General features: G+C 37.9%; 2 protein-coding genes across 3 annotated transcripts in view; both read right to left on the reverse strand.

Annotated features, from left to right (window-relative positions):
- Positions 1-185: 185 nt before the first annotated feature.
- ap2m1b (adaptor related protein complex 2 subunit mu 1b) lies at positions 186-17,635 on the reverse strand. Of its 2 annotated transcripts, XM_082182245.1 has the most exons (12): positions 17,461-17,635; positions 15,264-15,378; positions 13,746-14,011; positions 11,942-12,024; positions 9,990-10,125; positions 9,239-9,383; positions 7,382-7,396; positions 5,621-5,740; positions 5,408-5,543; positions 5,219-5,316; positions 3,802-3,913; positions 186-1,937 (listed from the first exon to the last, which is right to left on the reverse strand). In XM_082182245.1, the coding sequence occupies exons 2-12, from the start codon at positions 15,335-15,337 to the stop codon at positions 1,803-1,805; spliced, it is 1,320 nt and encodes a 439-aa protein (XP_082038371.1). In that variant the 5' UTR covers positions 15,338-15,378; positions 17,461-17,635; the 3' UTR covers positions 186-1,802. The 2 variants fall into 2 exon arrangements, with proteins under 2 accessions (XP_082038371.1, XP_082038372.1); XM_082182246.1 differs by lacking the exon at positions 7,382-7,396.
- A 3,443-nt stretch (positions 17,636-21,078) lies between these two features.
- Positions 21,079-27,666, reverse strand: part of dvl3b (dishevelled segment polarity protein 3b) — a 32,324-nt gene continuing 25,736 nt past the window's right edge. Inside the window, exons 8-15 of the mRNA XM_082182198.1 lie at positions 26,937-27,076; positions 26,790-26,866; positions 26,619-26,686; positions 26,315-26,464; positions 25,780-25,911; positions 24,188-24,355; positions 23,854-24,069; positions 21,079-22,681 (exon numbers count right to left, since the gene is read on the reverse strand). Of these exons, the coding sequence (XP_082038324.1) occupies positions 22,305-22,681; positions 23,854-24,069; positions 24,188-24,355; positions 25,780-25,911; positions 26,315-26,464; positions 26,619-26,686; positions 26,790-26,866; positions 26,937-27,076 (1,328 nt within the window). The 3' untranslated portion in view covers positions 21,079-22,304. The remainder of the gene's footprint in view (positions 22,682-23,853; positions 24,070-24,187; positions 24,356-25,779; positions 25,912-26,314; positions 26,465-26,618; positions 26,687-26,789; positions 26,867-26,936; positions 27,077-27,666) is intronic.

Genomic DNA, 27,666 nt, shown 5'->3' on the forward strand with positions numbered 1-27,666 from the left:
AAACTCTTGTTCAGAATGGATATGTTTGCATAGATATCTAGATTCACATCCACAAACCTAACATTTAATGAAGAATTCGTAATTGTCAATCATGACAAAGATTGAGAGAAGACTTGAATACCTCATTTAAAATGGCATACAAATGGAACAATATTTATATAACATATAAAAAACCACTAACTCCATTAAGAGTAATTGATACACATTTTATTAGGATTGAGACAACATCACAAAGTTACCAAATGAAGACGATACACTGCAAAAGGAGCCTCATCATCTCTCAGAGCTGAAACACACTGAGGTCAGACGGTGTAAGTTAATGACCAAAGCGTTCAAGATGATGCACACGTAAATCTGCAGGGTCGAGTTTGTAGTGTTGTCTAAAACATAACGTAGATAGCACAAATGTCGAGGGCAGACATTAGCTTTTGTTGACTAAACTGTGCTTCCATCTCTGTGCTGTTCAACCAAAATGCCTTCGCATTAAGATAAACCCTCCGGCGTCTTCCGCGGAGTCGAGTTGTCACGCACATGAAAGGAGCCGACACAGTGTTCTAGACCTTAAAGGCAGACACGGCTTATATGTTTTGACATCTCCGAAATCTCCTGCCGTAGATCAAGACTAAGGAAAGAGGTTTAGAGATCATCCCTAGGAACCATCCGAGGGACTCCCTAATATTCTAGCCCCCCTCTTAAGTATTTAGTAAAATGCATCTTTTTGAAGTTGCATTTGCAGGCAAACTAATCTCAGGAGAAACGTTGAAGTGCAGGGAGAGATTTCGCCGATCCAACTCAACCGGTAAACTTCAGTCAAGCAAACAAAGTGGTAGATGATGATGATGAAAGTTAAAAGTGTGACACAGACAGAAATGTTAAGCTCACAAATGCAAAGTCCCTGAGAGATGTTGGGGACCCCTGACCCACACACGTACACACACCACTCACTACATGACACCAAATGAACTCGTCTGAATCGGCGTGGTGGTTGTGTTACAGTGTGTATAGTATTGTATATGCACAGACTTAAGCATTAGTATGATTTGTTGCTTTAATTCAAACATCTTCGCAACTCATTTTGGTCACATTGAAAAATTATTTTATATTGAGACAAAAAAAAAAAATTAAGACAAAATGGTAACTTGCGTACGTAAAGCCATTTTTATGGACAATGGAAAGTTAACGCTCAAGAACATTGTGGGGCCACTGGCTTAACATTTACACCAATTCACTGAGAACAAGAACGTGGACGATACCTAACTAATACTCTTAGGAGGGACCACTACGAAAAATGAAGGATGAACGGTAATGTTTCCAGGGTCCAGATTGGCAGACAGGGACTAAAGGAGCAGGAAATGGCCACACTGTGAGCAGGAACACAGGTTCAGTGCTAATCACGCAATGAAAAGGGCCCCACATTAGCTGGGAATCAATGGGGACTGAGGGTCTGGAATGCATGTTGTGGAAGAATTAGAAAAGGAGAAATGAGTGGGGGTTTACGTCTCATCTCATAGCAAGTGGAGGGGATGAGTCATGAGGATAAACTATTTTTAATCATTGCAGATAAACTAGGTTTTATTCTGAAGGGCACATTTGTTTGGATTTGTGAGGTTTTAGATGTTCTGTTAGTGTTCCCCTTTGTTGATGCTTTCGTTGTGAACCTCTAGAGCCCCGTATAAAAAGTTGAGGGAGGGAGGGAGGGAGGGGAGAGTGAGACAATGAATAACTCCATTCTCCTCGTCCTCTGTTCATCCCGCCCATCTATTGGTCGACGTCTCTCCCCCCTCCTCACGGAGGGGCTGCTGTTAGCAGCGGGTCTCATAGATGCCACTGCGGCCGATGTAACGCACCCATTTGATGACATCATGGTCGCTGTAGTTCAGCTTCGGCTCGAAGACCTTCAGGTAGCGCACTTTCAGTCCTGATGGAGCAAACGGTACCTGGAAGGAGACAGAAAATTCACACTTAGCTTAGTTAAACAGAGAATGCCTAAAGAAAATAATCCATCTGAAAGACAACATTTCTAAACAAAACACGATGACATTTTACAATAAGGTCTCATTTGGAAATATTAGTAAACATTAACTAAGATTAATGATGTAGAAGTATTTTTCATCATCCATGTTTATCTGTACCCTGGAAATCCAGAGTTCTCGCGAAAGCATAAGTTAAATTTTCTCAGCGAGTTTACTCTGGCGTCGAGTAATGATGCTCATTAAATATGCCCTTATATCCGAGCTGCACCAATCACATCGGGTTATCTATATAGGCGGGCCAGAGGCGAGCTAAACAGAAGACGACAGCGCTGTGACGTCGAAGTCATTAGTAAACATTGCAAGATGGCTATGGATGAACACTAGTTGTTTGAAACGGCTTTGGACGCTACAATGAACGAGTTAGACTTGGCTTTTTATCTAAAAGAGGAACAGAAGACGGCGCTCGAATCGTTCCTTTGCAAGAAGGGCGTTTTTGCTGTTTTGCCGACCGGATACGGTAAGAGTATAATCTACCAGTTAGCTCCGCTGGTAGCCAAGCGTATGGGGCTTGTTGTGATTGGTCGTAGTGTTATCCAATTGCGTGCAGTGAGATTTTAAAACGCATGCTTGGTGCCGCCCCTCGAGCTGGCCGATTTTCATTAGTCGATGCCAGACCATTAATCTTTCAGATTTAGGTCTGGATTTCCAGGCTAGTTTATCTCAGGATTTACTAAGAGATTTTTAAGATCAAAATTTGTATCTGGTAACATTATTTAATGCACGGTGAACCAATTTTTATTGACTAACATTAAAAAAGGTTAGTAAATTATATATTAAAAAATATATTATAACTGATGATCATAAATTAGACATTTTTGTAAAGTGTTACTCCAAAATATTTTTAAACTGGTATACTATTGTTTCAGCATAACTAATGCGCCACTTAAAGGGATACTTTACCGTTTTTTCATATTAAACTATGTTATTCCCTTAACTAAGACGAGTTGATACATACCTCTCTCGTCTCAGTGCGTGCACTAAATCCCTCTGTCTTGCGGCGAAACTTTGTTAGCCCAGTTCATTTAATATGGGCCAAGCAGAGAAGATACCAAACACCTCCACGTTTTCCCAATTTAAATACAGTTACTCGCGAAGTGTAACTCGACCTAGGACGGTGACACAAAACAAAACGTTGCGCTTTTCTAAGCGTGTAAAATGGATAACTATTTTGTATGGCGGAATACCATAGCAAGTGCTTGTAAGCACTTCGACTTGGCGCAGTAATATCTTCACTAGAGGGAGCGGGGGCCGGTGAGAGGATTTTTCACGAGTGAAGATATTACTGCGCCAAGTCGAAGTGCTTACAAGCACTTGCTATGGTATTCCGCCATACAAAATAGTTATCCATTTTACACGCTTAGAAAAGCGCAACGTTTAGTTTTGTGTCACCGTCCTAGGTCGAGTTACACTTCGCGAGTAACTGTATTTAAATAGGGAAAACGTGGAGGTGTTTGGTAGCTTCTCTGCTTGGCCCATATTAAATGAACTGGGCTAACAAAGTTTCGCCGCAAGACAGAGGGATTTAGTGCACGCACTGAGACGAGAGAGGTATGTATCAACTCGTCTTAGTTAAGGGAATAACATAGTTTAATATGAAAAAACGGTAAAGTATCCCTTTAATAGAACAAGAACAAAAATATCCATCCAGATTTAGAGACTATGCGGTTGTAGAATAAATCACAGAACATCCTGAACAAGAAGTGTGTTTAAAGTCAATGTCTGCATCATGTGTGAAAGAAGTTGGGGCTCTTCAGGGACTCAAGCTGACCTCAAAGTTCATTGAGATGGGTGGGCGAGCCCACTTCTTTTTGTCATTAGTGGGTAGCAGCTCGATCTCAGCGCTGATCTGAGACTCCTTCATACCAGCCATTCGCTTGATCCTACAAAAGAACCAACAACAAACATCAGCTCCATGCAAAGCATCGCAGGTCATGGATATTCAACACCTTTTTGATCAATAAATTCACATGGCTTTTCCAGTTGCTTATAAGTATTTTTAAAGTGGGCATGCAATAAATTCACCCTATTTATTTTCTAAATGCATGTAATAGACCTAAGTGTGAAAGATTCATTCATGTATATTCAATTTTTTAAGAAAACTAACCTCGTAATTTTTATCAAAATGACAACTGGATCTTTTGTGAAAACATGCGTAGGATCATTTAGTCGCTTAAACCCGCCCCTTCAAGCTCACGTTCATCCGTCTCCACTTTTGAGCGCCACGCCCACATCTCAACATCCAATGACATTGACAATTTTGATTTATAACAATTTAATTTATATGTCAGGTACCAATCCTTGGAGTTAATAGCTTTAAATTATTCTATTTATTATTGTAAAGGACGGGCGGATGGATAGACGGATTAAATAAAATAATTTTCCTGACTTACGGTTCTGAAACAAACTTAAAATTCTCCACTATTCTCAGGTTTTCCTTCACAGTTGCAGCACAGTTTAAAACGTCTTGAAGCGAGTTTGGTTATCATCAAATCTTCACTCAGTGGAAAGCTAAAACTAACAGTGGGATTTAAAACCGCACATTGAAATATAATGTGTTGTCAGACACAACACAGGCAAACTTTACATTGTTTACGACTGGCAAGAAACCTCTCAACTTGGTGCATTAATTGAGATTTTAACTGATAATGTCTATAATACAACAGCATCAAATGTGGCTCATCCAATCAAAATTTAGAGTCATATTTGTTTTGAGTACTTGTGTTGCATAATGTGACATATTCATAAGTTACAATATTGAGTATATGTCCAAATTCCAAATAACGAGAAAATAAATCAGATTAAGTCCTAAAACATGTATTTTTAATATCTAACCCATTTTTATTTTAGTTCAATTCAATCAAAAATAACTACACTATCATTCAAAAGTTTCGGGGTCGGTAAAATTGTTGTTTTTGCAAGAAGTCTTATGCGAGTCTGGTTTTATCAGTTCCTCACTCACTAAGCAGAAGGGTAAAATGAAACAGTGAGACATTTTGAGGGTAATGTGAGAATGGCCTGATCCCTGTTTAACTTGTCAAGTAGTGATTACTTTATCCCAAATCCTGAAATAAATGTCTCACCATCTGCACTGGGCAAAATTCTTGCCAAAACAGATGAAAATGCAAATGAAGATAATGAAATTATACAAGTGCAGGAGATCAAATTAAATAAAAATCAAGCCGTACTTCCAAACAATGGCGTTCTCACTGGCTTTGTACTTGGCTTTTCCCTTCATACAGATGACCTGAACCCCACTGGTGTTGAGTGGAGTAGGAATGCGCACCTGTAGAGACACAACCATGATTTACACAATATGTACAACCAATATAGCACGTCCATCGACTAATGAAGGTTATTTCTGCTGTACGTCTCACCTCTATCTTCTGTGCCAGGAGGGAGGGCTTGAAGTTGGACTTGATCACCACCTTTACCTCCAGCTTGGTGCGGCCCACCTCACGGACCAATGGGATGACGCGGAAGGGGAGGATGATGTCTTTAGTGGTGCGGTACCTGAGACAAAGCCACTGTCATTGTGTGCTTGCGGATGTGTGTCACACAGCACAGACGTACACACACTCTTCACTGACCTCATGAGCTCATACTCTCCGTCGGGAGGGATGAAGCTAATACTGCGCTCGGAGTCAAACTTGCTGAGACGGACGCACTGGTGGAACGTGCAGTCATCGATCGCAATGGACTGTTTCCCACTGCAGCAGGGGACACACAGGAGAGAAACACAACAATGAGCAACGAGACTGCAGAGACCACACACACACACACACACTACTCATTAAGGGTGGGTGGCATGACGGTATATACTGTGCGACGGTAAAAAAAGAGTCAACTGGTAGAGATTTTGATATAACGCAAGACATATATTTAGATGGCTATTGGTGAGAAGGGCTACTTTATGTATTCAAATATTAGAGTGATGAATAATGTGAAAATACAAAGTGTGACGTGTCCCAAACAAGTCGAAATGTGTTAAGATGTGATGTGTAAGATGTGTCCAATTTGTTTTGTGTACTTGTGTCGCATAATGTGACATTAGTTTGTTCTAATAACATAACCGAGTAAATGTTCAAGATCCAAAATAAATTTTTCATTCAGTGAATTATCACAAAAAACATGTCTTATTCAATATCTAAACCAGGTTACGCTTTATTTAAAGGTGTCCTTGTTACAGAGTACTTTAGATAATATTATTCTCCACATTTTACATTTAAGTACAGAGTAATATTAATTGACAGTGTATGCATGTGTTTGGTGCATGCATGTAATTACAGTAAATACATGTAACATGTGTAACAAGGACATTGTAAAATAAAGTGTATTATAACTATTTTTACTTGATTTCCATTAAAAATTAATATACTACCACTTCAAAAGTTTTGGGGTCGATAAAGTCTCTTATGCTCACCAAGGCTGTATTTATTTGCTTTTTAAAAAATCGAATAAATAATCAGTAAACAGTTATATTGTGAAATATTATTACAATTTAAAATAAGTATTTTTCTATTGTAATATATTTTAAAATAAATAAAATTTTATTCCCAGGATACAAAGAAAATTTCTAATATCCTTCAAAAATCATTCTAATATGCAGATTTGCTGCTCAAGAAACATTTCTTATTATTATCAATGTTGAAAACATTTTGTGGAATTGAACGTTCAAAAGAAAAGCATTTATTTTAAATCTTTTGTGACATTATTAATGTCTTTTTTGTCGCATTTGATCAATTTAATGCATCGTTGCAGAACAAAAGTATGCATTGCTTTAAAAGAAAAATCATACTGACCCTTAAACTTTTGAATGGTAGTGTATATTGTAATACATAGAGTTATTAGATTATGCAATATAATGGTCATACCGCCAACCTCTATTACCCATAATGCACATCATCATGTCTTCTATACTGCCATTATGTTGGGAAGGATGTTTGCTTCTAGCACTGTGACCACAACAAAACTGCAAGGTCTGTGATTTGCCGATACCAGATTAGAAGGAATAAAGCATTATTGCTGTGGTCAGAGGCGTTTGAGGGGTCACAAGAAAAGAGATCGACTTTAACACAGACTCTAATGAGAGTGGCTATCAGTTCAGGGAAGAGGTTCTTCAGTAAAACAAGACAGGGGAAAGACTGTCGGTATGAGACGAGACAAATGGACTAAAGAAAAAGCTACGCTCCTTCACTTACATACTTCCTCACATATCAGGAGGCAAAGGCAGTGTCATCCCATGCAAAAAGATCATCTTTATTGAGACGTTTGATGGCATGACAAACGGCTAAGACAGGACTGAGTGAAGGTGATAAATCAGGTGATGTCCGGAGTGAGAGTTACACTACCTGCCTCCCAACTCACTGAAGTCCAGCGGGAGAGAGGAGAGAGGCACACAAATCAACACAAAAAAAAAAGGAAAAAATAAAGGGCTAAAACAAACGGCACCTCAGAACAAAACATTCCTCAGTAAAGATACAAATACCTACAGTACCAGCACAAAAGGCAAACAGGGGGAGAGAGAGAGAGGCTAAGAGAACCAGGGAGAACGAATTTGCTCCACGTGAGACTTCCTGTAATTATCGTGTCCAAATGTTCTGCACTTCATGGCATATCTTACCTTTCAGCACTTTTGTACTCCTGGGTGCTCATTAGGCTTTAACAAAAATTATGCTGAGAAGGATTCTTTAATCAAAATATGAGCATATCCTATAAATTATTTAGTCCTTAAAGTTGACATGAAATGGCTGTACTTCAACAAAGTGATGCACTTCCAAGTAAAACAAAACATTTAACAGGATTTAATTAGTTAGGATCTGAATGCACTGTGAAAAGTTCCTATTCTTAGATGTTACACACTTATAGGAATGCCGACATGAAGGACAAAATAAAGGCTAAGCTTTCCTCTGCTTCCCACCAGGTTTGTACTAAAAGTACTAAACAAAAGACTTAACTCAGTACACACCTTATTGATGATGCGTACTATATACAGGCAAGCATATGAACGCTAACTTCCATGTTAAGAGTTTTCCCATAGAAAACCATGATAAAGAATGTGCTTAATGCATTAAGACAGTAATATTAGAGGACCAAATTCAGTATTATTAATACCTTATTAATAAATCATGCTATTGTACAGGTAAGCAGATCAACCCAAAATAGTTTAATGTTTTAAAGTTTAATGTTAAGCATTTTCCATTTATGTACAATTAAATTTTTTGGTCATACTCTGAATTCATGTGCTTGCCTGTATATAGTATGCATCATCAACAAAGTGTATTTTGAATGTGACATTATAATATCACCGTCTTAGTACATTAGGGCGTGTTAAGTGTTTTTCACATGAAGTGTTTCCTGCTGTTTTTTTCTCAGTTATTTTTATGACCATTTTCCAACAGTTTTATACAAATCACTTACATATATACAATTTGTATATGTATGAATGTAAACAAAAAAAAAACAAAAAAAAATCCTGCACACACTTGAAGTATTAAGTAAAAATATATAAAATCAGGTATTAGGAGGGCCGTCCAAATTTACTTGTTATAATAATTAATAAAAGGTTGCCAAATTGAGTAAAATGTTTGTTCTTTCTTCCTAAAAAAAATAAAAAAATAATCCAATTGTAAATATTGCATTACGTCTCTAAGAAGGTTTTGATGAGTAGGAGGAATTTTATTTTTCCAGTTTGTTCATATATCTTTGTTTCTGAGAGGTGATCTAAATGTTTGTGGCTTGAAACAAATTAAAAATGTACAGGCCTAGGCCTAGTTCTGTGAATGTTTTACCCTCCAGGTCTCTGCGCCAGTCACATGACTGAAAACTGTAACTATTTGGCAGGTGGTTGGAGGGGAGGGATTGAAAAATATATGAAAAATTATTTTAGCAGTGCAGTGTCACTTATTAACTTTTTTACATTTTTACTCAGGTTCTCAAATGTGGGTTTGTGAACCTCTAGGGGCTCATGCTAGAACTGCAGGAGGTTTGTGAAATAGAGATACAAATGCTAATGCTAGATTTAAAAAAATAATAATGAAAGTAGAATTTTTATAATTTAAATTTAGAACACTTTACTCTGACCTTATGAGGAGTCATTATATGGCAATTAGTAAATAAGTAAAAAAACAAACAAAAAACCCCTCTTGTTCAACGGTTTACTCACCACAGCAGCCCTCATATTTCCATACGAGTGTCATCCAACTCACCTCTTGGCTGTGTCATCAGTAGTGCCACCTTTGCCCTGCTTGTCGATGACAATCTTGTCGTTCATGCCGAACTTGCACTCTGGCATTCCACTCAGGTAGCTCTTCATCACCACACGCCCTGACACATGAGCACTCAACACCTGACCTGCACACAGACGCACAGAACACAATCACTATCGCCACAGCTTTATCATGCCCACTGAAGCCAAGCAGAGCTGAGCCTGGTCAGTATCTGGATGGGAGACCTCCTGGGAAAACTAGGGTGGTGCTGGAAGAGGTGTTAGTGAGGGGGACACTTTACTGTAACAAGCACCATTCTTTGGATAAGACGTTAAACCGAGGTCCTCACTCTCTGTGGTCATTAAAAACAAAAACAAATGGCACTTCTTGTAAAGAGTCCTGGCCAAATTCCCTCCATTGGCCTTTATCAATCATGGCCTCCAAATAATCCCTATCCACTGAATTGGCTCTATCACTCTCTCTCCATCTATATCTGGTGTGGTGAGCGCACTGGCGCTGTTTTTCTGTGGCAGCCGTCGCATCATCCACTGGTGGTGGTTGAGGAGAGGCCTCTGATATGATTGTTAAGTGCTTTGGGTGTACATTAGAACATAGTACAGCACTACATAAAAGCCTCATTCATGTGCAGTTTCATTACACAGAGATGGATGATGGTAAAATTAGTAGTATTGTAATTCTCAACCATGAATGTACTGTAACTATTTGGCCAGTAGAAGACAGGAACACTCACCCTGCGGTGACATCAGCAAGTTCACACTTTCCAGGACATCCAGGAAGAGTTCATTGCGGCGATATTTGATGCCTTCACGTCTCCAGCCGATCTGTCCAGTCACCTGACTGGTGATCTGAGACTGCTCCTCTTTCGTCTGAGAAGAACGTGCAAGAAAAACATGAGCACAGCCAAAAAAACATGGGAAAACATCATTGAAAATATAAATGTGAGGTATAAAGCGCTGCAGGGATGACACACTTTTGTAGGCCAAAACCTGGAAACTATTTATAATTTTAGCACTTCTGGCTCCATCGTCCTGAAGCCAATGGGTTTGTTGAATGGGTTTTTTGGTTAAACGCCTGAAGTAAGGTCTGTGATGAACACAAGCTCAAAATTGTTTCATGTTTTATTCAACATCATAAAATACACAACCTTGTGATTTTATTTAAAGCTTCTAAATGGGACTATAGAGATTGTCGGGGACATTAAATGTCATCACATCGAACACGTAAGCTCATCTACTCACAAGTCGCTTTCACAGACCCGTCTTTATAATTGGCCCTTGCAAACTATTATAACTCGACCTTTCAGGGAATGTTTTTTTAAATAAAGAGTTGCAAGAAGCTTAATGTTGGTGATGTCATGTGACCGTGGCTTGGTTTGTTCATAGCCTATGTTTGGCTTTTTACTTCTGGCAATTTTATTTCTTGCAACTTCATAAAAGTTGCATTCTAGGGATGTTAATTTAGTTTTTCCCTAACCGACATCCGAAGCGCGTTAACAGATCATTAACCCGACAAGATTATGTTAAATTAGAATTAAAATAACTAAATCTATTATCCAGGGGTTTAGTTTCCAATGCGCTAACAGCAACATAAACAACAGAGCATGAGGATTCACACATCGTCACATCACGCACCTGCAGCGCTTCTGTGAAGAGAGAAAAACAAAGTACAATCATACATAATAAATGCGCAAAATATAATTCACTTAAATTAACAGATTAACAAAATTAAAGAAAAAAAAATGCGACAAGTAGCTATATGCTGAGTTTTGGTTCATTTTTGTGACGGACGAGGATGATTTTACATGGATATTAGAACACGAGTGAAGTTCAAAGCCTAGTTGATATAAATAAATAATGGTTTGCATTACATGCGAATATGGAAACATTTGGATTTGTTTCGAATGAGCGAGGTTGTCTATGTGAGCCCAACACAGGTTTCGGTTTCAGTTTCGCTTTAAATTAATTTCTTTTGGCTTGACGTTTATTTTTCATTCTTGTTCTGTTCTGAATGGCGTTAAATTGATTTAAAAAATTGTGACGTGAGGGGATGTTTGTATAATGCTTGTAAATATTTCGCTTTATTTACAGTTTTTTTTAAATTGATGTAATAATAAAATGCGGGGGGGGGGGGGGGGGGGGGTTCTCTAAAAAAAACACAATTTTATATTTATAGCATATTTTTATGCAGCAAGCGTTTTAAAAAAAAATCTTGAAAAATGTCATTAACCATTCAACTGAGAGTATTAATCAGTCAAAATCCTTACTGTCAGTTAACCAGTTAATTATGAGAATCCCTATTGTGTTCATCTGTGAAGACGACGAAGAGTTGTGTCACCTGCACATGTCATTTTCTGCAATAATCCAAAAGCCAATGGAAAAATCCCATTGGGGTTTTATTGAGGGAGCCAGAGTGATGCTAACTTCCAGGCTGGCCTACAAAAAAATGGCACTACTGAACTCTAGAACTATAAAAGAATAACTGTGCTTACATGATGCTGGACACGGTGAGTTACAGGTCATCAGTCACGTGGTGAGCGGTGATGTGAAGACGAGGGTGTCAGAAACATTAACACACAGATCAGTTTCCACATTCCTGCTACAGGTACATTAACGTCGTCCATTTTCATAAAGCATATTAAAAAAAACAAACGAACCATATGCTGGTGCGTCAAGCAGAACGTACCTGGCTCTTAATACCCTGTTGAGTAATGAAGGTCTTTAAGGCTCCGGTCTCAGAGTTCTGGGGGTACCCGAAATCCAGGATCTCTATAGTGAGGCCAAAGAGAAAAGCTATGAGTATGTGTTGTACTAATACCTGTTAGCACATCTGTTGGGGATCTTTAGGCACCTCACGATCTGATCCGATTCTGGGAGTCACAACCAGATTCCAAAACAATTCTTGATCTACTTTTTTTTTTTTCTTAATTAGTTTCCTGACTTTAAATCTTACATTTATTTATGCATTTTTTAAATTTAATTACTTATGTAATTATAAGTACTTTTTAAAATAATTAAAAAAAATCAATTAAATTAAAACAATTGTATGATAAAAAATTAAATATAGCTTCAAAACATACAATCAAATAGTAAATAAAGACAAACAAAGGAACTATTTAAAGTATCCTTCAGTATCTGAACATTTTCCAGTTACAATTAGTGATTTTTCTCTTTCTCCGCTTTTCTGCCGTTTGTTTATTACTGATGACATCAGACAGCGGGAATCTAAAAGGCTGTATTCACACTAATGAACAGATCTGTTTCGACAGATCAGATGTGTTGTCCTGTCTGTCAAATCCCTTAAGGCATAACTGACTGTATTTACATTAATTTAATCATAAAAGCAGTTTGAGATGCAAGTGCATTTAACTCCTCACACTGAGTCCTGTGCTGCGAGCGCTCTTCTCAAAGCCAACGTGAGCATTTGAAAGCGACCGTCTGTCAATAAGTGAGTCTCATGTGTAGAATATATAGGCCTACTGCATTTCAAACGGTATAAATTATGTCTTCGTAAAGCATTTTTAGGAAAAACACTAAAATGCCGGCAGGCCAGACCAGCCATTGTAATCGTAACTGAGCAAAGCGCGCATTTCTCACAACGCTTTTCTTGTGAAATGAAGCCGGCGACTGCCCTTGTAACTGTATCGAACTTCATAGAAGATTGTTTTATGGAAGGTTCGAGGGTTTGTTTGTGTGTGTGTGTGTGGAATTGGAAGCAAGAAGAATACCACTGTTTCTAGATCACACATCTGCGGTTGAAACAAAACTCAAAATTGTTGAAGAGAGACAATTTCGTCCTCTTTTTGTTACTTTAAATTATATTGCGCTTATGCTTATATTTGATATACTTTCCCAACAATCTGGCTGGAATTTATTCAAAAAATGTGTCATTATTGCTTTCGTCCAGTGTAAAGTCTGTCAAGTGGGCAAGGGAAGTAAAATAGCTTAAACAGGTACTGGCTGTAAAAAAATAAAAAAATAAGTCATAGCAGGAAAGAAACCTGTGCTCACCAATCCATGCCATGTCTTACACATCAGGTATCACAAGGGATTTTAATGTTATGGTACAATATAATCAGTCATGACACAGTTCTGTAAAGCTGCTTTATAGCTGAAATTGAAGATGTTTCATATTTGATTCACTTTGAATTGACACTTATTTTCCCGTTTATTACGGTGAAGCTGCTGTGAAACAATCTGTATTGTATGAAGCACTCAAATGTACAGCTCAAATGTAAATCAACATCAACAGCATCCATATCTCAGGGAGCAGAGGAGACGTCCGTCTGTCTGTGCAGTATTTTCTTTAGGCTTTGATTTTCTCATCAACATTTCATAAAAATCAAAACCTAAAAAAACAACAGCACAACAGTTGCGGGAGAGTTCGTGGCTGAGAAGGGAACTGCAGTAAGCCAACGTCACAGTCAAGCAACACGCAAGGATAATAATGTAGGGATCATTCTGCTGAATGGAAAAGGGAGTCATCTTACCGTCTAGAAGCTCGTAGATCAACACAAAGTTGTTCTTGATGTTCTCCTCGCTGATCTTGCCGAAATAGGCGGTCATGACGTCACACATCTTGTAGAGGAACTCAAACACCATGGCTGCGTTGACATTCTGCTTGGTAACGGCAGCCAGCCAAATGTTGGAGCGCTTGACGTGGAAGAAGCTGGTGCGGGCGATGTTGGTGACGGGCGAGCGCACCTGCTGACGCGCGTGGATCACGTTCACACGGAACGCATCCACAGCATTCCTCCTGCGGAAAGACCATCGGGACGGTGTTTCACTCAGTCTTCAATTAATCAATGATTCGCTCATTAACTGCTCATTGCCGCCACCTTCTGGTGGTTTTAGTTTCATATTAAAGTATCTTTTCAATTTTAAAATACATTATCAATGTTTTAAAACATCAAAACATTATTTATGCATTTGTAACTGCAGGTTAAATTCATTTATGTCACCTCTGAGCTGCATGAAACAGTCTATTTACATCTAAATGCCACTTCAGGTGTAGCTTCTGTGTTTCCTCTGCATTGCAAAGATTGATTTTGTTGATACTGATATCATTTGATTGGTAACAGCCCTATAGTGTCTAATTCTAAATGAATTTTTTGAATAAATGTAATGGTAAATGATGCATAGGCTACATTTAAATTAGGTAAGAAAAAATGCCCTTATAAAAGGTAAAAATGCAGATAAAAGGTAAAAAAAATCATTTAAACTTATTGGAAAAATTAATTTGTATCACTGCTGTGAACTAACCACTGCACAGAATATGAACAACAACAAAAAAAACTTCAGGAGTCAGCTGTTCACAGCAGTCCTAAACCTGCCACGGTACCAGCACAATAACACACTCAGCAAAACATCGTCTGATCATCGTTATCGACAAAAACCCAGAAAATATCGAGATATTATTTTTGTCAATATCGCACAGCCTTACTACATACACGTTTTCATCCCCTCTCTCCTCCATCCCAGAGTTCCCTTTCCTCCAGGCATGCTCGACATGGACACGCACTGCGACTTCATCGAATGATCTCGCTTTCTCACACAGCCCTGCACGCGTGCATGAACACACACACTGCGACAGTACGAGTTGGCAGCGATGTATCCATAGCAACCCTCCTCTGAACAGACCACGACTAGACGATTGCCTGAATATTCCAGAACGGAACTTCCACACAATCAGAGGCCGTGTTCTAAAAGTCCTCTTTATGGGATCTCACTCTCTCTCTTTATATCCCTACTGAAGGTGCAGGTGGGGGGAAAACACAGGGATGGGGGGATGGGGGGTGGGGGGTGTCACAACATTTGAGTGCCATTATTCCCACACAGACCAAACAAATGATAGGAGCTTAAAGGAGCACAAAGATGGGAGCTGAAATGAACAAGCACATACCCTTGATGTTAAAACCTAGATCTACTTCCTGTTGAAGCAATTAAAGACTATATTCTAAACACACACACACACACACACACACATTTCACAAACCACACTGACTTACCCGATGTCATCACGGTAGACACGGGAGATCAGCACCTCGCCCTTGTGGTTGTAGATGAAGAGTCCTCCGATCATGGTGGTGGTCTTGCTCAGTGTTCACGGGCCATTTTGGAAAACTGAATAAAGAGGCAGAGCCAAGCTGTCAATCACTGGGAAGATAAATGACCAATTGCTTTGAGTTTTAAAAAAATTATTTGAGTTTAAATAAAAAAATTATAGAAAAAAATAAATAAAATAAAAATCTCTCCCTTAAGGCTTAACAAGAGATTAAAAAAAACTCAACCACAAAGATCTTCCTCTAATCCGCTGCTCCTACAATCCTCTCTGTTTGCACCTCAGAAACACCTAAAAAATACACCTTATAGTACTCAAGCTACTGAAAAATCCAGTCTAAAGGAGCATACCGCACAACATAAATGCAAATGTTCTTTCATCAGATCGTATGTAAAAGCATGAATGTGTTTTAAAGCAATAGTTCAACCAAAAATGAAAATTGCACCATCCTTTACTCACCCTCAAGCCATCATAGGTGTATCTCTCAACTCTCTTGTGAACGCGCATACGACCGTTGCCAGAAGATTATTGTTTGTTAAGTTTTAAATATGTATATTTTTCTTACAAAAACCCATCGCTTCGCTTCAGAAGGCATTTATTAATCCACTGGAGTCGTATGGATTACTTTTATGATTGATGGATGCGCTTTTTTGGAGCTTCAAAAGCTGTTCACTCCCATTATAAAGCTGGGAAGTATTGAAGCTAAAGCTACACCTGAAGCTGTTTGTATTTAGAAAATGATGATGAAAAAATGACTGAATTTTCAATTTGGAGTGAATCTCTTTAGAGCTTCAAGACCTCAGAATTACAAACTAATGTACCAGTCCTGCCCTCAAACTCATTTAATAGACCAATGCGTAACCCAATTATGCCTATTAAATCATATTTGATACATCAACTTCTAAGACCACTAAACTAATCAATATGATCCAAACCTTGCTATAAAAAAAAATAAAAAAAATCCTACATGCCTTCTGATTGATTGAAGTAATAGACGTTTTAGTATAATTGTAAAAAATAAAAATAAAACATTACTTTTAGCCATTTAAATGCCAACATTTGCACCAAACTGCATATTTTTTCCTCAGTTTTGTCCACTGAATTAAATGAATGTGATTTTCTCCTCCTTGAGTATGAGCTCCATATTCTCATAATATCATACCATAATAACAGGTATAAAAGCATGATGCATCAAATATGATACAAAACATGCAAACTTATTATTTTGTATAAAGGTTCAATATTTGACTATTATTTCATGCCAGGCTTTACAGGGTTAAAGTGACATTTCCCAGCCACTGACACACTCATCTGCCATTGAACAAAGCGGAAAAATAAAAGTTATAATTCTAAACCAAAATGAACCTACACATTACGCAGGCATAACCACTGAAATAAATTGAGTGATATTAATATTAATATACAGTGAGTCCTTGTACACAAGATTACAACCCACTCGACACAACAACATTAGTAATTGTTACTGGGACACCACCACAGATAACTTACAGTGCTTATGAATATATTACAATATTCATTAGAACATGATGCATATTTTGATGATGATGTCATTCTCAGCTCTATTGCATCCATCATGGCTGCTGATGGAAAAATAGAAGAGTTCACATGGCAATGCTAGCTATTATAATATTTCTATAATTTCCAATAATGATTTTAATCGATATGTAATAATCTGCCGCATCCATCATGTTCGCGGATGGATCCTCAGACCAGCCCACTGCGGACTGTCTGTCTAATATACTAATAAACAAACACATTCAGTACACTATACATATTCTAGTATTATTATGAAAAAAATATTTGATTATTTAATGTAGAATGTTTGTTTGAAATAGACGTAATTGATGAATGTAGAGGTAACGTTATGTGACGCTAGCCGCAGCTCTTCCCATTCAAACCCACAGACATCACGATTTTAAACGTATTATGTTTTCTTTAAATAACGGATCCCAATTAATCCACGTTATTCATTTAACATATTTCCATTACTGAATATAACGTAAAACACCCCGAGTCCGGCTAATTAGCTGGTTAAGCTAACTAACTAGCCCAGCTCGGTTGTGTCACGACTGACCGGACCGGTGTCTTCACTCACTCACACACTCACTCACTCACTCACTCACCTCGGCGTGTCTGTCTCGGTGTCTCCCTCCGGACCGGACCGAACCGGCTCAGCTCAGCAGAGACAGATGTGTTCGATTCTGACCGAAGCTCAGAGTTATTGGGAGTATTTGCTGTTTTAGGATGCGGTCACCGTTCACTCATGAATCCAAGATGTCGCCCGCTACTCCCTCCCTCTGCAGCCGTCAGCTGACACACGCGCGCGCCACACACACACACACACACACACACACACACACACACACACACACACTCGGTTTCGCCATCTTCGTGGGGACTCTACATGATAGACATAATGTTTTTTAAACTGTATATTCTATTATTCTATCCCCTAACACTAACCCTACCCCTAACACACACACACACACACACTTTCATGTTTTATGGGGACTTTACATAGACTTACAAACTATATTCTATATTCTATCTCCTAAACCTAACTTACACATCACAGAAAACTTACTACATTTTTACATTTTCAAAAAACATTACTTCGTATGATTTATATTATAAGCTGTTTTCCTCATGGGGACCAAAAAATGTCCCCACAAGGACAAGATTTAGATATTGCCATCTTTGTGGACACACACACGTTGGTTTCATGATATTACCGAGCCTGGGCATCGCATCCTTTTTTTCTTTCTTTCTTTCTTAATGGAGGGTTACGTAGCCTATAAAAAGTAAATTCTGAGGGCATCTCACTGATGCAATGGCTTTCATGTGGACTGAGGTAATGTTATTTGCTGAACTCCAACCTTAAGCGAGTTGTCAACCTCCACAGAAGAAAATAAGGTCATTCAGGTTAAAGGGACACTCCACATATGTCATTTGAGATGTTGATAAAACAAACAAAAACAAAATTATCACAGTGCTTTTGGGGGCCGCTATATGCATGTGTTAATAATTATTAAGAAATGAAATAATTAAGTGCTAAATTAAGTGCATTCCCTTGTGAAAAATAAGCATGCTTAATTGTATTGAAGTGCACTTGTATTGTACTTCAAATCTAAAAAGTATTTAAAAAAAAAAAAAAAAAAACTTGCAGATAACAATATTTTAATTAAATAAAAGCCTCACTTAAGTGAGAGTGTGTCTTAATGCACTTAAGTAAACTTTTTTTTTTAAAGTGCACTTTTTTCTTTAATCATTGTTTTAATAATCTTGTTGTGCTTTAAAGTAGTACACTTATTTTGATTTCTAGTGCGTTATTCAATATTACATTTAAATTGAATATATTATTTCATGGCCCGGTTTCACAGACAGGGCTTAGATAAAGCCAGGATTAGGCCTTAGTTCAATTAGGGCATTTAAGCTTTTATAAACGTTCCTTAGAAAAAAACAACAACTGATGTGCATCATGAGACGAAACAGTGGCAGTGACATAGTTTAAGAAATGCCAGGAAAACTTGCTTCCAGTTGATACGGCTCAAACATGCATTTTAGTCTGGGACTAGGCTCAAGCCTTGTCTGCGAAACCGGGGGGAAAAGTTATTATGAAATTACATATAAAAAGTTATAAGTGCATCAAAAAGGCACTCTTAATTGGATTTGATATAAATTTAAACTATAATACATTTTAAGTTCACACTTTCTTTCAAAATATATTATTTCCATAATTAGGCTACTGTTTTTAAAAGTATGCTAGTTCTTCAACGTTAAAGGTTTGTGTAAGTAAACTGGGAAGACTGCTGGCTGGGATTTGACTCCAGATGTGTGTGTTGGAGGAGAGTTTTTCGCTGTGTGATTGAAGCAAATGAAGGGTTACAGATCATATAATTTTCTCAAGTTTTCAGATTTTGTGCTGCTTTTGCTCCTCCTCTTTCTCTGCTTTCTGGAATCCAAGACATTTTTAAGAGCAAAATGAATTCAGGCCCCCATGGTTTATTACAGTAACATCGCTCCTTGTTTGCCCTCTTATACATTTCAGAAAATCACATTGCCTGGGGAATGTTTTAGTGTTAGCTGCCAAAAAAACCCCGAATACTTCACAAAAAAATCCCTTTAATGGAAGTTTATGGAATTTATCATCAGACGAGAGTGCAGGAAAAGTTTCATTACAGGTTTGTTTATTAGATGTGAAGTGTGTTCTTTTTTGCTTTGAAAGGCAAACCTCTATGAATCATCTCGAGATGCTTCATCATTTGGTTCAGTCTGAGTTGTATATAAATGACAGCTTGTCCCTGGATCTTCTTTTGATGCAGTGAAAATGTAAATCATAGAACAGCTCTTCTGACAGCCAAAGACAACGAAATACATTTTCCACCATTAAACTACGGCGGACTGTCAAAATCATTGTGGGAAAACATTCTCTATGAGAAAAAAATCCACCCATCATTCTCTAGCACGTTAAAACAAACAGAGCCATAGAGAGAAAACAAAGTGCGAGTGGAAATCAGCCGACGCCCCTGAACTCAGGAGTAAAGCAGCATCTTGTGAAAAAGAAGAGTGCTTAATTGTATCAAATGTGCACTTGTAGTGTTCTTCAAATCTTAAAAGTATGTTTTTAAAAAAATGTACTTGCCGATAATATAATAATTATTTAAAGGCCATTTAAGTGTACTTAAATATAGTACACATTCATGATTGTGTTTCTTAACATACTGAAGTATCCTTAAAATATGCACTGAAATAATGTAAAATTCAAAGTTTTACTGAAAAGTGCAGTTTTAAACCATCATTTTAATATTTTTTTGTCATGCTTTAAAGAAGTACTTATTTTATCACTTGTGTTGACTAACATACTAAAGCACATGTACTCGATTATAGTTTCAACTGTATGTGATAATATATTTTTAATATAGTACTTTTATATTAAAATAGATGAACTATTATTATCATTATTTTATTTGACAGAACAACAATAAAAGTGCAATACTAACATTTATGTTTGCCTTAATGTGCTTTCAAACGTTAAACCATTGAGCTTTTGGTTGTGAGAACAAGATATGGCTTATTGCAGTCATCAGAAAGCACAACCGTTGTGATGAAATGTTTTCAGTTTCGACTCACAAACTGATACTCCACACAAACTCTGCATAATTTGCATTTGGAAACAAAACATGCGGCAACCATCTTGCCAAATTTATAATGAGAATCGTTTAGAAGTCTGTTAAGAAAGAGAAGCGTTATGGTCTCCCTGCAGTTTTCCGCAAAAATAAAAGCTCAATGGTTTAACGTTTGAAAGCAAATTAAGGCAAGCATAAATGTTATTATTGTAATTTTACTGTTTGTCTGTAAAAAAAATAAATACAATTATTATAAAAATTATTTTATTATAAAAAAAATATATTTTATAAAAAAAAAATATATAATTATTATTAACAATAATAATATTTCTATTAATTGTTTTTATAACATATATTTTATTATTATGTATTATGATTATAATGATTATTATTATTATTAAATACTTCATTTTTACAATAGCACAAATTGTATGCTATTTCTTTAATAATTTAATCAAATACAAATATTTTTAATAATAATAATAATTGTAGGGCGGTTCAGGATTTCTTTCTTTTTTTGTCTATAGCTGATCACATGCCTGAGAAGGTCTTGTTTTGTCTTCACGACTGCAAAAGAATGAAAGTGATGTCAAGAAAACCCAGAAAGATCCACACTCAGTGTTTAGGCAATAAACTATATTTATAAATAAAACAATTTGTTTTGTTTTGTCATAAAACAGTGTACAGTGAGTATTAAATTGAACCATTTAATACTGTTTTCCAATAATTAAACATGTGATAAATGCATCTGAGAAAAACGATCAAAGGTTTACAGAGAAACAATAAAGCAGAGTGCTGATAGTTAATGAAGACAAACATTAACATATTAAGTACTGTGTTGTTTGAGGAAGAGTGAGAGAGTGAAGAGAGCTGCTCTTCATCACATGATTATAGTGCATCATCAGGTTCATTCAGGGATGCTGATAATATTGAAACATTAAAGGTCCATTTTGATCTTCATCACTGCTTTCAGGTTCAGCACACGTAGAATATTACAAAGAATAACAGTACAGGACTGAATATCTCCCAAATTAATTTCTTTAAATCAACATCAAATCACAATCGACTTGAGCTACTTAATTAATAAAAGTCCCTGGTCTTATTGTGCACAATTCATTGGTTCACGTTATTAAAAACAAAAACAAAAACAAAAAAAACATCATTGTATCATGTTTAATAAATTCATTTTAACCCGAAGGTAAGGCAGACTTTAAAAGTCCTGTCTGTAAACTTAAAAACTCTCTTTTTTTAACTCTCTCTCACTCTCCACAATTATTAGCAGAAAATTAAAAGTCATAAATACAAAATAATTGCCAAAGATTCTATCTTTTGATAGCGTTTGTCTTTTTAAAAATCATTAAAAATGATTTGTTCATCCTTTAAAAAGCAAAAGGTGATTTAGAAGTAGAAGATTACCTCACTTTTCTTCCCATGTCTCATGCTTTTCTTTCATTTTGCTTGATAAACAGATCTTAGCTTGAGGATAATAAACTGGTCAGAGGACAAAATATTATAAAATGCAGGTAAAAGTACATAAAAAGTACACAAAAACCAGCAAGCATTCAGCTTCACTCAGACTTCATCACTGCATCCCACAGAGTCACCTTTACTCAGAGAACTCCGGTCTCTGAGGGCATGATGGGATACGGGATCTGTTCCAGTCTTCTTCACTGAAGAAAGTGCAAGCCACAGGACACAGGAGGGACATTAGGAGGGACACTCGGCGCGCTCCACCAGCTAAAATGTCAATGCATCTCTTTCTGGTCTTCCTCCCCATCTTTCTTTCTTGATTTCACATGCCTGCGCATGTTGAGTCGGCCCTCTGGGTCACCCGAAGCACATCACATGACGTCGACGAAGAACTCGCTGGGGTTCCCCATGGCCATGCGGAAAGATTGGCGCGAGGCAGTGAGTTCGGGTGGCACCGAGGACAGGTCTCGGTCTGGAGGAGAGCCCGGTGCTGCTGTGGAGGGTGTCTGTGGAGGGAGGCCGGGCGGTACACACACCAGGCTCTGGGCTTGAGAGTGTGTGCTTCGGATGGTGTGTGAGCTACGCACGCTGTGTTCGCTAGGGGGCGCTGCAGAGCGTTCGCTGGGAGCCTTCTCTCTTTTCTCGGACTCGCTGCCACTGCCAGATCGGCCTCCAGACTCCTGCGTTCCAGCCGCTGCGTTCGCGTCGTTTTTGCTACCGCTGCGATTCGAGCCGCTGCTTCGACTACCTGTGAGCGAAATGAGAGCAGGGAAAGGTGAGACTTTCTGTTTAAAATATGGTTTTTCCATCACTGAATTCGCCCAATGAACGCATGAGGGTGGAAGAGTTCAGTGCAGGGTTAGGATAAGGATTATTTGCAATCCGAAAGTGATTTTCTGGGGCATTTTTGAAAAATAATTACCTATAATTAAATATATCTGTGCTGTTTTCTTTTGTAAAATATTTAAATTTGAGCAATGAACCCATATCATTTACTCACCCTCAAATTGTTCCAAAACCTGTATGAGTTTCTTTAGACCTATTGACTTCCATAGTATTTTTTCTCCATACTATGGAAGTCAATGGGGTCCATCAACTGTTTGGTTACCGACATTCTTCAAAATATCTTCTTTTGTGTTCAGCAGAAGAAAGACATTTTGGGTGAATTTTCATTTTTGGTTGAACTATCAATCAGGGTACTAGTTTGTAACTCATTTGATCAACATCAACAAAAGCCATCTTTACCTTGTCAAGTTGGCACAGAAGCTGCATCTGACGTGGCATTTTTATGTACACTTATAAAGACTGTTTAAAGCTGCTGGCATCAATGCATTTACACAACAATTGCATAATGTTATGGGATCAATGTACTTTTAAATATCCTACATAAAGTATATAAATGATAAATAAAATAAAAACAGTAACTCATTACAGGGTAAGGCTGAAATATTATGAAAATTCATATAATATTATGGTTATAATGCTGTGATTGTGATTGGTTATAACGTGTGCGATTGGTTATAATGCTTCAAAAACTGCGTAAAAAGAAAACTTTTTTGATGCATTGTGAGCAGATCTAAATGTAATGCCACAATCGACCCTTCTTATTCGTTTTTACATTTCATTTTAATCACTACTAATCTAAATGTGTCTGATTGGCCAATGAATTCATACAGAAACATGTGATTGGTTATAATGCTCAACGCTGCAAAAACCCATGTAATAAGAAATCTTTGAAATTGAAGAATCAATTGACACTTTTCATTTATTTTTACGTTTCACTTTAATCGCAACAGTCATAATAAATGTAGTTTAATTGTATAGAGGCATTACTTGTCCCCTTATTTTGAATTTGAGGGGCATTTTTGTATATTTTGTTGGTATTTTTGCCCCAAGCCCCCAGGTAGGATGCAGTCTCACCTTCGCTGTGAGGGCTACCGGCGCTGCCGCCCCCTGCAGTGAAGCTGTATGTGGGATCGTGCACTGGATGGGGATTGTACGGGTGAGGGATCGGGTACTGATAAGGGAAGGTGAGAGGCCAGGGAGCCACCCCAGCGTGAGGCAACGGGGCCAGAGTGTCCTGGTCAGACGCCCCACTAGAACCATCATGGTCATGCAAGGTGAGACTGGCCATATCTGAGAGAGAAGAGGAACAAACAGGAGGGAAATAGAGTTTACTCCAAATGAATAAATAAAAGATGCTTCAACGTGAAAGAGTGGGGAGAAATCTAAGATCTAAAGATCATGCACTCACTGCCACAGAGGTCACCAAAGATGTAATAGCACTGTTCAGAGAAGGTGATCTTGTTGACAGTGTGGCGGATGTAGCCGGCTTTTAACAGGTTGCTGGCGTATTTGCGTGCCTCCCGTCTGTCAGTGAAGCCCTCGACGTGATGATACAGCCAATCCACCACATCTGAACCTGATAGGAAAAACTAATATTTCACCTTTGAAGAAACTGTTGTCCTAGCAGAATATGCACAGGTGTAATTCATCACATTAACTATCAACATTAACAACCACAAACCCTCCAAATACTGTCTGTCTTCATTTTGAACAGCGTATCTATTGTTTTATAATTAAAAACCTAACATTTGTGTAATGTTTTGGTGCTTGAAAGGTATACTATCTTTCTTAAAGAGATAGCTCAACCAAAAATACAAATTCTCTCATCAGTTACTCACCCTCATTTAGATGAGTTATGAATGCAAACAAAGATTTTTAATAATGTACATTAAATAATGTACGAAAGTTGACATACACACAGCCATCATTGTTTTAACCCATCAACCCCATTGGATGAATTAATGTCTTCTAAACCAAAGCGATAATTGTATGTAAGAAAAATAGTAATATGTTAAATCAAATAAACAATCACTTTTGTCCAACTGTCGTATGTGCTTTTAAGGGTTGTAAACATAAGCGCGTTGTGAAGCTCACGTGAGAAGTGAAGCAGAAGTGCAGTGGACTGTCAAGCTTCACAACACGCTTCAGAAGACATTGATTCTTCCACATGGGTCGTACGGATTAATGTAACGATGACTGTGTGTGCTTTCTGGAGCGTCGACATTTCAGAACCTATTCACTTGCATTATATGGACTCCCAGAGATAAGTAAAAGATCCCTTTAAATGTCTAAATACATTTGTATGTGGATGTTTCAAAATTAAAAAAGTGATGCGGTGCTGGAAAATTACATCTTTAAAGTGGGCATGATGTTAAAAATCACCCTATCTATTTTATAGTGGACAATTCATCGGTGCATACATTTCATTTATTTTATTTTAACCTTGTAATGTTTAATCAAAATGTCATAACAAGATCTTCTGGTGAAAACGCCTTCTCTTTGGTGACACACACAGGAACTCCCCAATCATTAGTCACTTAAATCCACCCTGGAAAGCTCATGTTCATCTGCCTCCACTTTTGAGTGTCACGCCCACATTTCAACATCCAATCAATCATCCAATCTGATGAATAGAACCAAGTCCCGCCTACATTTGGCCTTTTTCGCTAATCCGTTACGCTCAGATGTACAGCACAATATGGAAGAAACAATCTGGTGCTACTTCCATTTAATTTCTTTTAAAAGAGATTTAAAAAAACACCACCATAGATGGTGACATCCATTTATGTCAAATATTTCAATTCTTTGAAATTAATTATTATTCAGAACAATTATGGCTGTTACCAATCAAATCAAATACAAAATTGGCTGTAAACTGGATAGATACTGAAAATTATGGAAAAATATAGATAACAGATAGAAAGAGGAACTTTTTTAAATTTTTGGTGGTATTTCCACCCCACGCCCAGATTAGTTTTAATAATGAGGGTGCAGTTTTACCTATGAATGCATTTGGGATGGTAATCTTCAGCCACATTCTGTCTCGCACCTCCAAGCCTGACTCTGGCGATGCCATCGCTTTGGCTACTGCTGCCATGTCACTATGGATGGACAGATGGAAATCCTCGAACCCTGCGGAGTAAAAGACAGTAAGAAGGTGCAGAGCAGACCACAGATGTGGGAGAGTTACAAAGATGTGCTCCGTGAGAACATCAAGGTGCTGTAGCCATTACCAACTGATCTGAGAAGAGTTTCTGATTTCTCAAACATTACACATTTAATTTCCCTTGAGAAAAAGAAGTGTGCTTAATCGTAATCAATGTGCACTTGTAGTGTGCTTCAAATCTTAAAAGTATGTTCAAACAAATGTACAACCCCATTTTGTAAAATGCAATTTCATTTGACACACTCAGTTGATAAGGGCTACGATCGAAACACAGTAAGCAGTGGACTGGCAGATGAAGTCATCCTCTGGCGACAGACAGCGGGAACAGCAGAGGTGGACTATGGGAAGGGTGGGTGGATAAACACTTACGCTCAGTCTCTGGAATGGAGCTTGTGATGGAGGAGCTGGTGGAGGTGATTGTACTCATGGAAGGGCTCATACCGTACACTGGGTACGCCCCCGTCATAGCGGCCGTGTGAGACACCCAGGCAGCAGGGTCAATGGGACGGATCGGCTCACCTGGACAAACACAGGGGAAGCCAACGGGCCTGGTCACTTGCTACCAAAAAGGTCAAGAACAGTAAAAGAAAGTAGTTTAACTGTGAAAGTGAAATGGTTGCGATAACCACTTCATGTTGACTTGAACAGCACTGTAACCCAGTATCTCTCTTACTTCTTGGGAGGGTGAAACAGCCACGGGGGTTTGGATCCCAACATTTGGCCACAGTCAGTATGATGGGCCTGTAAACGTGAAGATGCGCGATCATAAGTTAACGTCAGTGCTGATATAAATATCATCTAGCCCGTAACATGAGAAGCGAACATCACAGCATCCACTTCTTACCCAGGTTTATGGACAATCTCTCGCAGCACCCTCACTGCATCATCATTACTCATGTTCTCAAAGTTGATATCGTTCACCTACAACACAAAAGCAACTCTTAGAAATCTCTTAGAAACAGCCAAAACAGACCATGACAGAGTGACTGACCTGCAGAAGCATGTCACCAGGCTCAATGCGTCCGTCAGCAGCCACCGCACCGCCCTTCATGATGGAGCCGATGTAGATCCCTCCATCACCTCTCTCATTACTCTGCCCGACTATACTAATCCCCAGAAAATTATACTTCTCTATAGCAAGAGAGAAAAACAAAATGGAGAGATGAGGAGATTTAGTATAATGAGAGTGCTGTAAAACACTATTCACAATTTTTATTTTCAGAATCTTTCATTAAAATTTAGTAACATCCTCAACCTCTTGTATGATCTCGTATGATTAAAAGAAGAATTAATTAAAAGAAACATAAGGCATTTTCTAAATACATGATATAGATCTTATTGTGAAAAATTCATCCGTGCACATGTTTCTTTCTTTCTTTTTTTAATTTACCTTTTAATGTTTAATAAAAATGTCATAACTGGATCCTCTGGTAAAAATGACAAACTTCTCTCTAGTTACATAGGCAGGACTTCCCCATAATGTTGTCTACTTAAAGGTACAATATGCAAGATTTTCGAGGGCGCTACATTCCAAACAACAACAACGGCGAAGCTTGATGACGATGTGAAGGAGCGTGGAATGATGGGAACTGTCGTTTTCAACTCCACCGTGGATGTAAATCAGTCAGACGGGAATCGAAATTCATTGTTGTGATAACGCTGCGCAGTTTTACGGGTTCTAAACAATTACATTCGAACATACCCACATCATTTGCCAAAAT

This window comes from Leuciscus leuciscus (genome assembly GCF_965113295.1).
Source record: "Leuciscus leuciscus genome assembly, chromosome: 10".
NCBI lineage: Eukaryota > Metazoa > Chordata > Actinopteri > Cypriniformes > Leuciscidae > Leuciscus > Leuciscus leuciscus.